At 38.0% G+C, this 13554-nt stretch overlaps 1 protein-coding gene across 1 annotated transcript in view; it reads left to right on the plus strand.

Annotated features, from left to right (window-relative positions):
* LRP2 (LDL receptor related protein 2) overlaps positions 1-13554 on the plus strand; it is a 197641-nt gene that overhangs the window by 31257 nt on the left and 152830 nt on the right. The window contains exons 2-4 of the mRNA XM_029225973.1: positions 5285-5392; positions 7729-7851; positions 11378-11494. Coding sequence (XP_029081806.1) covers positions 5285-5392; positions 7729-7851; positions 11378-11494 — 348 coding nt within the window. The remainder of the gene's footprint in view (positions 1-5284; positions 5393-7728; positions 7852-11377; positions 11495-13554) is intronic.

Here is a 13554-nt window from a genome sequence, read left to right on the forward strand (position 1 = left end):
CAAAAATAAAACAAAATAAATAAATTTAAAAAAATTCAAAAAAGAATGAAACATTAGTATGACTCAATATTTTTCTCTTTTTAAAACTTTTAGATATTCCTCCTATTTCAAATTATACCAGGTTTCATTTTTCTTTCTATAGATTTAAGATAGTAAACTCCAATTAAAAGACTCATTGTTTGCCTTGATGGTTTTATGAATCTCTGATATGTAATTTTACAAAGAGAAATCTTCATTACCTGGTGAATACGTGTTTACTGTCCCACATGTGCCTAGCACTGTGCCAGAGTTTGTAAAGGATACAGAAGTGGTGCTCTCAATTCCGTGCTGTGCCCCTTCTGGAAAAACAAACTTCTTCCCTCCTCTAGGCATTATCTGTTACTCCAGTATCTTATCTTAACACATTCTTAGTCCAACACTTAAACCAGGAAGCTTGGGCTATGGCTCTTTATGAAGAAAGGATTACTCTTGTTTTTCTCCAGCTTGGGGCACTATAACGTTGAAAAACAAGTTTATCCCTATGTCTATTGTAATTTTTCTTGAAGAGATTGAAACTCTTTTTTTGATTTCCCTGCTTTGCTTTTTTTTCTTTTTCTTTTTTTTTCCCAGCATTGCTTTTTCTAAAAAAATTTTATTGAAATGTAGTTGTTTTACAATGTTGTGTTAATTTCTACTGTACAGCAAGGTGATTCAGTTATACATATGTATACCTTCTTTTTCATATTCTTTCCCATTATGTTTATCACAAGATATTTCATATAGTTCCCTGTGCTATGCAGTGAGAACTTGTTTTCCATTCTCTGTAGAATAGTTTGCATCTGCTAACCCCAAACTCCCAATACATCCCTCCCCCACACCCCTCCCTCCTTGCATTGCTTTTGATTGTTGCAAACTTTCCTTTGTTTTTATGTGTAATGTTTGTTGCTAAGTAGACTACTCTTCTCCAATTGTATTATATGAGCATATGGTGTGGTGTGGATTCCACACCAGTCCAGTTAATGAATCCAGTGAATGTTGATAGCAACTTTGGAAAATAATCAAATTTTTACATTCATTTTTTTGGTGGAATTTTTTTTTTTTTTTCTGGTTTGAAGAGAACATAGAGCACTGGTAGTCAGTACAGCACAGATGCTGGACCAAAACTGTCAGATCCAGATCTTGCTTTGCACATGTTTGCTATTTGATCTTGGGCAAGTTACTGAATTGCTCTGTGTCTCAGTTTCTTTATTTGTAAAATGTGCATAATAATGACATCTATCTTGTAGGGTTGTTATGAAGGTTAAATGACAAAGTTTACAAAAAGTTTACAAAGTACTTAGAATGGTGCATACCATTTAAGTACCACACAAATAGTTTTTTCATCTTTGCACCATCTATTTTGATTTTGGGGAAAGGCAGGGCCAGCCTGGGAAAGTAGGGTGTCCCTTTGGTTCTAATGGTTCCTTGTCAATGACTGCCTGGTTCTTAATGATAGGTTTTTATTTCAGTGTGGATTATGATGTTTTCCTCTTTGGTTTTTATTAGAGGGAGACTGTTTTAAAGTTATAAAAGATTGTTTGCAAAATTACCTCTTGGTTAAAAATGGATTGGTTGAATATGGATGTTTAGAGAGCATTTGTTGAAAGAAGTGTTAAATTTTGCTCTATTTAGATTTTTTTCTTTCATAAACTATGTTTAGCTCCAAAGTATGAAATTCCCCCACTCCCACCTTCTTTGGACTTCAAATTATTAAACAATGAAGTATAGATAATATGTAGTAACCTTTGGAGGGGTTATGAGTAAAGGCTACTTATTTAAAAAAAACCTCTCAGGGCTTCCCTGGTGGCGCAGTGGTTGAGAGTCCGCCTGACGATGCAGGGGACGCGGGCTCGTGCCCCGGTCCGGGAAGATCCCACATGCCGCGGAGCGGCTGGGCCCGTGAGCCATGGCCACTGAGCCTGTGCGTCCGGAGACTGTGCAAAAAACACTCTCAGAAGATAAAGTGCATACAAACCAGTTGAAATCAGGGGCAGCTGAAATTGTTATCAAACTTGATCTAGACCTTTTCACTAACAGTGTGTGTTTTTTAAAATTTATTTTTTATTTTTGCCTGTTTTGGAACTTTATTATTATTTTTGTTTGATTTCTATTTTATTATTGTTAAACAATGTATTTTATATTGGGGAATAGTTGATTTACAATGTTGTGTTAGGTGTACAGCAAAGTGATTGTGTTATATATCTACATATATCTATTCTTTTTCAGATGCTTTCCCCATATAGTTTATTACAAAGTATGGAATAGAGTTCCCTGTGCTATACTAGCAGTTTGTTTTTCAACAACACATATTTCCTTTGTAATAGAATGGATGACAGTCTTCTGACACTAGTGGAGCATTCGGTTGATTACTAAGATGCCACCCAGCAAATGATAGAGTATCCATTTGTTCTTCTGCAGAGATGTTTCCAAACAATAGTCATTTGGGAGTTATAACAGGCATGGAAGTTAATATTGAAAAGATGAACTTGACAAATGAATTACCATGGATCTGTTGATAAGTTGAGTGAATTGGGCTTGATATATTATTTTAGATAACTGAGTATTTGGGAGGTCAAATGTGAAAAATACTAACTAGAAAGAGTTACATAATTGTAAAACTTCCCCTATCAGTTTAAATTTTTTTTTTTAATGTGTGATTTTTTTTTTCCCTATAATGCCAGCTGCTGGGCTTAGCATTGGGAATTTTTTTTTAAAATAAATTCATTTATTTATTTTTGGCTGCATTGGGTCTTTGTTGCCGCGAACAGCGGCTACTCTTCGTTGTGGTGAGCGGGCTTCTCATTGTGGTGGCTTCTCTTGTGGAGCACGGGCTCTAGGCGCGCGGGCTTCAATAGTTGTGGCACATGGGCTCAGTAGTTGTGGCTTGCGGGCTCTAGAGCGCAGGCTTAGTAGTTGTGGCGCACGGGCTTAGTTGCTCTGCGGCATGTGGGATCTTCCCGGACCGGGGCACGAACCCGCGTCCCCTGCATCGTCAGGTGGATTCTTAACCACTGAGCCACCAGGGAAGCCCTAATGTGTGATTTTTAAATAATTGACTTTGAAGTGCTTAAAAAATGACTTTCGGGTATCTATTTTGTGTTCTTTTCATGATGTGCTTAACTTCATATTTTAGCAAAAACAAACTCAAAATTTGACTTGTAATAAAAATTGCTTAAGAAATGAAAAAAGAAAAAAAAACAAATAAACAAAAATGTTGCTTAAGAAATAACACTAATTATACATATATTTAAAAACAGGCAGTATATTGTTCTGAGAATTTGCTTCAGTACGCCCAGTTTCTAAGTGTATGATTTTTCCAGCAAGAGGAAACTCTTTGTAGGTAGACTGACCTTTAGATTGTTATAATTTTTCAACCAGAAATTATTAGATACTAAGGGAAACAAATGTACTGAATTTACAGATGTATTATGTTGGATTTCTAACAATAGACCTAATTGATAAAAGTGATTTAATATATGTTGTGTTAATAGCTAAACCTCCAAAGCCTCTAATCTCTCATGGAAATATTGCTTTGTAGAACAAAATCCAATGAGAAGTTCTGGGATTCCAGAGTGAATTTGTACATTCCTTAGGGGCATTTTTGCAAGGGAGGTTGTTGTGTTTTAAAGGTAGTTGATAAGAGACCTGCACCACCAACCCCAGACCTGCACCACCAACCACCATCATGCATTAGTCTATAGAAGGTATTTGGGTGTACGTATTCCTGTACCACTCGGTACCACCATTTAGCCAAGGAAAGTTTCTGACCATTTGCAGCATACATTATAAATCAGTATGTCACTACCAGACAATCAGATTTGAACATTCCATGAACAAAGTAGCCTATATCCCCTAGGAATAGATCACTTAACTGTGTTTATGTCATGCTCATGATAGGCCTGCATTTACACAAGACAGGATAGCACATTGTTTATTTATTTTAGGAGTAGGTACTTGATCTGTATATTTACTTAATTTCAGTTTAATTAGTCAAACACTGAAATGGGTAATTTAGCATGATTGCTTAAATACATGGGGAAAGTATAATTATTCTTCCAACCCCCCGAATTATTCCTCTACCACCATGGGTTTGTGAAAGAATAATTTTGAGTCTTCTCCACGTTGGGCTGGTGTTGGCTGCTCTCTTAAAAATAAAATTCATACTTGGCACATAATGTATGGGGAGGTTGCTGGTCAGATATTTGGGGAAACTCAGAGGATCGCTAACTGCCAAATTAGTCCCCTGGGGAGAACTAGGAAAACTGCAGGATATACTGGTTGAATTAAACGAACTTGTTTAAGTTATATTCACTTTCTGGTATCACTAGGGGATATCACTGCCACTTGGAAGTGTGGCTAGTTTGATGCCAAGTTTGTGCACTCTGATTGGCTGCAGAGATTTTTGTTTGTTTATTTTTGGCCTTTGTTGGTTGGCAGAGAAGAGCCGTACCTGGCATCTTACAAATAAGTTACAACCAAAAAGCCATAATATTGGTCTTGTATCTAAGAATGAAGAACCATAAATTGATGTATATGATTTAGTAATAAAAAGGCACTTAAAAAGACTGTAGGGTGGCAAACTGAAAAAAGCACAGTCCCACAAATGAAAAGTTACTCATGATGGTATCAGAGATAACCACCCTTAACTTTCTGGCCTTTTCTGTGCTTTTTTTCTGCTATATATGACTCTGTTACAGGTAAAATTTGGCATCCTTGTCTTTGTTATAATGTGTAATGAAATATTACAAATATTTCTCCAAATCATTTAGAAGTTCTTCATAACTATTTTAATGAGTTCCTAATATGATATATATAGATATAAGAAAATTTATTCATTTTCATATTATTGGACATTTACGAGGTTTGCAATTTCCTTTATTATAAATTATGCTATGATGAAAACCTCTACACATAAATCTTTAATTCTCTGCTTAGTTCCTTAAGGGGAAAAAAAAATTACCTAGAAGTAAAAGTATTAAGTTAAAGAATAAGCACTTTTAAAAAGCAGGATACCTTTTGTCAAATTGCTTTCCAGATTGGTTACCTCAAGGTGCACTCTAGTCAGCTGTGTGTGAAAATGACTTTCCTGCAGACCCGGACACAGAATATAATCATAAAAATGTTTTCCGAATTGTATAAATAATTTACATTCTTTGATTACTAATTAGTTGAATAATTTTTTGTTTTCATCAAAAATTTGTATTTTTTTGAAATATCTGTGTGGGTAACTTTTCAAACTGGCTTTCTCTTGCTTGTGGGATTACAGAATGTCACAGTGATGAGTTTCAGTGCCAACCTGGGCTTTGTATCATTGCGTCCTGGCGGTGTGATGGGACCAGAGACTGCGCGAATGGCTCGGATGAAATTGGCTGCCGTAAGTGAAGAGCGGTGGGGCTAAGCTCTGTTCTGAGTAGCAGAAGTGCTTCATGGTCATTTCAGCTGTAACAAAGAGAAAGAGTTGTGCCTTTAGTAGTAGATTGGACTGAGCTCCAATCTTTTGAGATAGAGAGCTGGTGGCATTAAGAATTCAGTCCCTTTTGATCACGAGGTTCAATTCACATCAGTTTCTATCTTACTCTTATCCCATGACCTTGGTATGGAACCAACTTTCTGAGCTGTTTTCTGAAGCCTATAAACGATTATTTCAGATTATTCAGTCTGCAAATTTTGTGCACTAAGAAGAACAAAAAAATAATGTCGTCTGTACTGCTGTGATTTGTAATTCAAGGAAGAGTCTGTTTTTATAAAAAGGAGGTAGTAGAACTTGTGTGCATTACTATCAAGAGGTCACAGAAGGGGCTAGTGCGGTTTATGTTTTTTAAATAATAGTTAAAAACGTGATAATATTATAAACCCCCAATTTAACTCTTTAATTTAGAGAAGAATTATAAAATCACTTTCATATATTTCTTCATTTAGTTCTCTCAACAATATTCTGAGGCAGGTTTCAGATGAGGAAACTGAGGCATAGAGAAGCTAAATTATTTATTAAAGGCTTCCCAGTTGGTGCACTAATCCCAACCCTTATGTCCATTGCTCTCCCACATTGCCATAGGTGATCCATCACACTACTGCAATTTCATTCATTCTGACAGGTGAACGGGCAAGGGTTATCATCCAAAACCCAAGAAAGGAGGCGAAAATTTGTTTTGAATCGTTGGCCATCCTGTGGCACAACAGGACAAACTTTGGTGTATTGTTTGGATGACGATGCATTTGAAAATGGGAGAAGTGTGGGGATTAGGTCCTATAAGGTGCTTCTCAAACTTTCATGCAGAAATGGATCACATGGGGAGCTTGTTAAAGTGTAGGGCTTAATTCCACATGTTTGAAGTGGGACCTGAGATTCTGCATTTCTGCAAGCTCCCAGGTAATGCTGATGCTGCTAGTCTGGAAACCACACTTTGAGTAAGGGAGTAGTTCTATTTGTAGAGATATGATCAAGTGCTATCTATTTGCCTCCTCTGGGGCTTACTGAGTTCATTTTAGGTTAAACACTAGGAGCAGAAAGTCAGGAACAGTGTGTTCTGAGATGAAGGGATAATTGAGCAGTCATACCAGCAATTTATCAATGTCCCATAATGATGATGATAAAAACATACCAATGACAATCACTCGCAACTTATTTACATGGTACTTTCACATATGTTACTCTACTTATTTTTTTTTTTAACATCTTTATTGGAGTATAATTGCTTTACAATGGTGTGTTAGTTTCTGCTGTACAGCAAAGTGAATCAGCTATACATATACATATATCACCATATCCCCTCCCTCTTGCGTCTCCCTCCCACCCTCCCTATCCCACCCCTCTAGGTGGTCACAAAGCACCGAGCTGATCTCCCTGTGCCATGCAACTGCTTCCCACTAGCTATCTATTTTACATTTGGTAGTGTATATATGTCCATGCCACTATCTCACTTCGTCCCAGCTTACCCTTCCCCCTTCCCGTGTCCTCAAGTCCGTTCTCTACATCTGCATCTTTATTCCTGTCCTGCCCCTAGATTCATCAGAACCATTTTTTTTTTTTTTAGATTCCATATATATGTGTTAGCATATGGTATTTGATTTCCTCTTTCTGACTTACTTCACTCTGTATGACAGACTCTAGGTCCATCCACCTCACTACAAATAACTCAATTTCGTTTCATTTTATGGCTGAGTAATATTCCATTCTACTTTTTTTTATAGCACACCGTGAGAAAAATATAGTCCCCATTTTATGATGCATACATTGCAATTCAGAGAACCTGCTGAAGATTGTAAAGCAAGAAAATTGTGGAAATAATAAATTATTTGATTTTGGGTCTTGTTTTCCAAATCTCATGGATTTTACAATTTATCATGATGTTTTACTATTAGTTATTACAAAACACTTCAAATAATTTAATAATTATAAACTCATGGTTGATTTTATTGAAATTAAAAATTTAATATTTTTTTGGTCATAACTTTGTATGAATGTGTGTTTGGGCTGTTTGTTTTATTCTCTGTATTTTGTATTGCTTTGGATCATCATTTTGTTGTGATGCCATTGCTGAGATTACTTGACAGTGAACACTGGTTAAAGTCCACAGGCTCTAAGGTTTTTTATATTTGCTATCGAATATATTGAGCAGGAGTTGACATACTTCTTTTGAAACGAGCATCGTTTGTTGGTATAATAGGGTGGATGTTAGACATAATGAGTTTTTTTCCGGTTTATTTTAGCTCACCCTACTTGCCGTTCCAACCAGTTCCTGTGTCAGAGTGAGGAGCTATGCATCCCTGTCCACTGGGTGTGTGACGAGGAAGAAGATTGTATCGATGGCTCAGATGAACGGCGGCATTGCCGTAAGTGCTTGTAGGGGAATCTTGTTTTGGCCCTTTGGTCACCTTAAATTCCAACCTGTTACAAATACAAAACACGATGGAATGAATCTTTATAAATGCAGAGTTGGGCCTTGAAGGACAAGGGAAACTGTGCCAGCCGTCTCACTCAGGGGTTGGATGATACTGAAGGTGTGAATGTGCTGAAGAATTATCAATATAGCCAGTGATTTGGACATGGGATAGATTCCAAGTATTTAACTCAGGTTATGTTATGCTTAAGAAAGAAACAAAACACTTATTGGTACCTGTATGTGGAGGTCTTCATTTGTCTGGTTGGCAGTTGGATGGGTCCATGTGCTCCTGGAGCACACTGTGCAGGCAAAACCTTCCACCCCTTCTGCCCCACTATTAAACTCTCTTCTTTCTCACTGAGTGGAAGTGGAGGTCTGCTGGAGGCACTTCAGTGACGGCTGCTAGAGCCATCGTAGGATGAGCTGGAACCAGAAAGCAAATAGTAGCAAGGAAGAGGACGTGGGCGACTGCTGATTCCTGGACATTGAGGGGGTTCAGGGCAGTAACCTGGAAGAGACACTTCCATTCTGATTTCTTTGGGATGGAACTGGAAAAGAGTGTTTTATTGGGCTTAAACAGTTTTGGACAAGAGCATAATCTTGGGTGAATGTAAGATGGCAACATGTGAGAAAGATGTCTGTCATCTGTAGCATTCCTTTCTCTTAAGGATACTTGTGTAATTTAAAATTATTCTTGTATCAATGGGGATGTTTTTGGCTGCAAAGAGTGAAAAACACAACTCAAAAAAGTTAAGCATAAAGGGAATTTATTATCTCACCCATAAAGCCTAAACGTAGCATTGTTCCAGAATTGATTGGAAGATAATGGAAAGTCTCAGTTCCTTGGATCAGTGACATCATCGAGTTTTCTTCCACTGTTCTGCCCTGCCCTGCCATCTTTTTAGCCTATTGGCTTTTCATGATTGCATGAAAGCTGCAGAAGTCCTGAATTTTACATTCCCATAATTCAAACTTCAATGTCTAGAAGAGAAAACATCACCATCTTTTCCCTGTGTTTTTATAAGACAAAAGAAAAAAACAACAACAAAAAAACCCCAAACTAAAACCTTTTAACGAGTCTAAGTTGGACTGAGGTGGAAATTGGAGAGAAGATACAAGGCTGTAATGAACCACCTCAGGCTCTTGACCTCAGTTGTCCTCTGGAAAAGTCCAGCTCTGATCACTGTGTAGCATTCACCTTTAAACTTCCCCACATTCTGTTTCATTAAATGCACATCCCACAAATCATGGACATCTATCATCACTGTGTGTTGGTTTTGAGATAGCCAAGATCCTGTTGGCATTTTCACATGGACATTGTCCGCAAAGATCAAAGAAGAAACAGATATTTTTGATGGCTACGTCACGTGGGAACTTGTTTGTTAGGTGACTAGCAGTGGAGATGCTGTGGGCTTCAGTAGGTTCTGGATGTATTTATAAAAAATTAGAATTAAGTCCAGGAATTTTGAGTCCAGCAATGGGAGTATGAACTCTCTTCAGTCGAGCCACTAGAAGCCTTCTTTTGAGGAAGATAATGGAAATTCTCAATACTTATGAGTTTGACTTTGGTGTAAAGGTAAAATGTAGACTGTATAATTAAACAATCTGTTAGGGCTTGTCAGTGCTGGTCACGAGGTCTGCCAGCAACAAAGAGATGGTGATCCTTGGGACAGAGTGGTTCAGGGGAAACCAGCAAACTATGTAGGTCTGTGGAGGGTGGTGGTGGTGACAAATGGCAGTCTTGAGGAGGGCACAGACAGGAGCTAGTCAAGGCCAGATAGGAGCACGGCATATCTACATCAGGTCCAGTTACGTGCATCCGGATCTGAGGTGGAGTGGCAAAAAGGGAGGGAGGTGGGGGACAGTAGTTCAGAAGGACTGAAAGGAGGAAGGAAAAGTACCAGGCATAGTAGGGAGCAGGGACAAATCCTTGTTTCTAGGAAATCTGTTCTGGGCTCTGATATTTCTGGCTGGCCTCTCAGAGGTCCTAGAGGAAAAGGGTGACCTAGTAGGTACTCAGTGCCAGATTGTGAAGCTCTGGAGAGCAGTAACTATGCTTTATTCAGCTTGTATCCCTAAGGCTTGGTATTCTGTCTAGCAGATAGTAGGTTCTTGATAAGTGGACACTGAATGAATGAATGATGGGTTATTTATCTTTTGGCTGGATATGCCATTTGGTTCCATTTTCCCTTGCTCCCCACACAGAGTAGGAAGAAAGCTGAGCTGTAGATTGTGATGCAATGTGTGGTGGATGACCCCTTGATAATAATACTACATAGAGGGGATGGGAACTACCAAGGGCAACTGCTTGGGGAGACTGGAAATAACTTTACTGCAATAATTTATGAGCAATGTTCCATACTATTTTAACTGAGTATGGATTTTATAAGGTAACTCTTGCATTTTAAATTTTACATTATTTTTTTATTAGATCATCTTTTCCCCAAATGCTTCTCTCTTATGTGGACAATTAAAAAGTCCCATCATAATTCTTGCCTCAGAGCTTCCCTGGTGGCACAGTGGTTAAGAATCTGCCTGCCGATGCAGGGGACACGGGTTCGAGCCCTGGTCTGGGAAGATCCCACATGCTGCGGAGCAACTAAGCCCGTGCGCCACAACTCGTGAGCCTGTGCTCTAGAGCCCACGAACCACAAACACTTAAGCCCTTGTGCAACAACTACTGAGGCCCGTGTGCGTAGAGCCCATGCTCTGCAGCAAGAGAAGCCACCCCAATGAGAAACCCACGCACCACAACGAAGAGTAGCCCCCCTCGCCGCAACTAGAGAAAGCCCACGTGCAGCAACAAAGACCCAATGCAGCCAAAAATAAATAAATAAAAACAAATAAATTAAAAAAAATTCCTGCCTCAGACTCACAGAATAGAATTCACATGATGCTTGGAATATTGATTCATTTGATTTTGTCTGTTTTATCCAGAGGCAAATTTGATAAACTACTGGTGCTCTACTCTCACCTACCCTAATCAACTTAGGATAAAATCAAGCTAGCTTAAATTTATGTTTATGAAATTGACAGGTATTCAATGTAGAAAGCTTATATAGTAGAGAAAACTCTAAAGAAAAAAAAATCACCCATTCCAAATACTCAGAAATAACCACTGTTTACTCTTTGGCATGTTTCCTTCTTGTTTAAACAAGGATTTCAATGAGGGGGACCTTACTGATCCTTGATTAATACCTATACCTGCAAAATTCTTATTTCATTCATCCTTTTTACTGTATAGGTTTTCAAGCTATATTGTATTCTCAACACATGTTGATAATATAATTGTCTACACTCACAACCTTGAATGTTGATATGATTCTGGGCATTTTGATAGTATCCTGATAATAACACTTTTGCTTTCACATTGTAAGATGTCTACCTTAGAGTAGCTGGGTTAATGTTACTGTCATATTTGTTAGTTGGTCTGTGTTTTTCAGTAATTACAAAGTAATATTTTTTTCCTTTCACAGCTGGGAGAACATGCTCAAGCCATCAGTTTACGTGCGACAACGGTGAATGTATCCCAGCAGAATTCAGATGTGACCATTCCACAGACTGCTTGGATGGAACTGATGAGAAAAACTGCCGTGAGTCCCTTACAGTCTTTGCACTGTATTTGGTTTCACCTTTGTCCCTTTGGCATTTTAATCAATTTGTTGATGGACAGAAATGCCTACAATATGCCTCTTGTTATTGAAATCTCTTGGCAGATTCTTGTGTGGATTAGAGGTGATGTTCTGATAGGAGTCTATTTTTAGCAAGACATTCTGAGTCTGTCCTGCCTTAGCACTTCAAGTTTCTGTATGTCTTGAAGTAAGAAACTTTTAACTTTAACACAGAATCACAAAAAGTCAATGAGTACAAAATCCAGTTTGGTCAATTTTAACTTTTAGTACGTTACCATGGTAAACTTCTAGGTCAAATGTCTCAGTTTTTCTGCTCTTATGGACTCAGTGTTTTCCAGATTACCTTTGGGAATGTGTTACATTTTGAAAATGGCTATCTGTGTAATGGAAGAATACTATATCAATTTGTAACTGATCACCACAAGATAAAGCATACAAATCACAGTATTCTATGTATAATGTTCAAATATGACCATAAGCAAAATAAGAAGGTGCAATCACTTCTTACAAATGAGTAAAGAGTAATCTGCCTCTCTTGAGGTTTACATAGAATTGTTAGAATACAAGAATATACTAATTATTCTGCTGTGTCCATCCTCTGGTCCATCTAACTCTGTCTTTAGTCTCAGACATACCCATTTTCTCTCGAAAGCGCTTATAGGTCTATCATTTATGAATTTACCCAGAGCTTCTTTGAGTTTTTATATATCTTACCCTGGCATTCTTTCTGGCATACTGCATTTCAGACTTCAAGGAGTTATTTTAATAATCTAGTATTCTAATAATCGGTGGATAGATTTTGTGTACCTTAGAAACCTTGATCATAAACTTCTTGGTTATTATGTTTCCAACTAAAGATTTAGGTTTTAGTCTCTTCTCATGGGACAACTCTTTTATTGTTTGATCATTTTGATAGGATTTTAGTTCTTGACTGTTTCTAAATTCCTTCCTTTGGTATATTGTATGCTTAATGAAAGAGCCATCTTGCTACACTTCCCAACATGGCGCCATGCCGAGGGTGGGAGCTAACATAAACTGGTTATGAGCAAAGTGTTCCTATTTACTGTAGTGTTCAAATTGTGCTCTTAATGGAAGAAACACTCGTATGTGTGTCCAGATTCACGCTGCAGCCTCACTGTCATCACACAGTACATTAAAACAAAACAAAAAACTTCTCCAGTGCTTTCTTCTCTTGTATGTTATTTTCCTTTGAGAGGAGTCTGTGCTATTTGTCTTTGTGTTTCCATTTCCTAGCAGAATTTCTGGTATAGTTCTGTTGTAATTTCTAACTTACATGTTTTCTTTTGAAAGAGATTGTGTTGCCTCTAGGTTGGGTCTTCTTTAACTTTGGAAAAGTTATGGAGAATTTAGACTTGGTACCGGCAGTTTTAGAGATGGTAGTGTGTGTCTGGATGTCACAGATAGCAAGTCCAGAGTCAAGGACTCCCCTTTGAGTACTTTGTAAAGCAAACAATAAATTCTTTATTGTGGCAAGTGAAGAAAATATTTTTGATTAATAATAGAGACAAATCATACATTATATTTTGCAGTATTGTGTAAACTTCAAAGTGTTATGTAAATTCCAGTGGTTATTGTTATTAGACCCCTCACTGAGGACATTAGGGCCAGTATTATAATACTGTCTTACGAATAAGGTAACTGAACCGGCAAAGGATGGAGTGGCTTGTTCAGGGTTAAATGGTGTGTGGCAGAGCTAGAGCTCAGCTCGTCCTCTGGTCCAAGTCTGATGATTACTGTTCATGAGGGACTTTATTTACAGCAGGAGGAAGTCCTACCTTGTGCAAGAACAGAACCAGAGGCCTGTGCCACCAGCCAACAGTCTGTGTCTTTATCCCTTATTTACAAGTGGATAAAAATGAGTGCTTTATTGCAAATGCAATGGTACTGCAGGAAATGCTATTTTAGGGAAAATAAAAGGCAGCCAAAACAGACTGTTTGGATTTATTCCACGTGAACACCCTGCAGCCAAGTCTCAAGTCACCAATACAGCTGCCTCATGA

This window comes from Monodon monoceros, unplaced genomic scaffold, assembly GCF_005190385.1.
Source record: "Monodon monoceros isolate NGI ecotype Baffin Bay Population unplaced genomic scaffold, NGI_Narwhal_1 Super_Scaffold_16, whole genome shotgun sequence".
NCBI lineage: Eukaryota > Metazoa > Chordata > Mammalia > Artiodactyla > Monodontidae > Monodon > Monodon monoceros.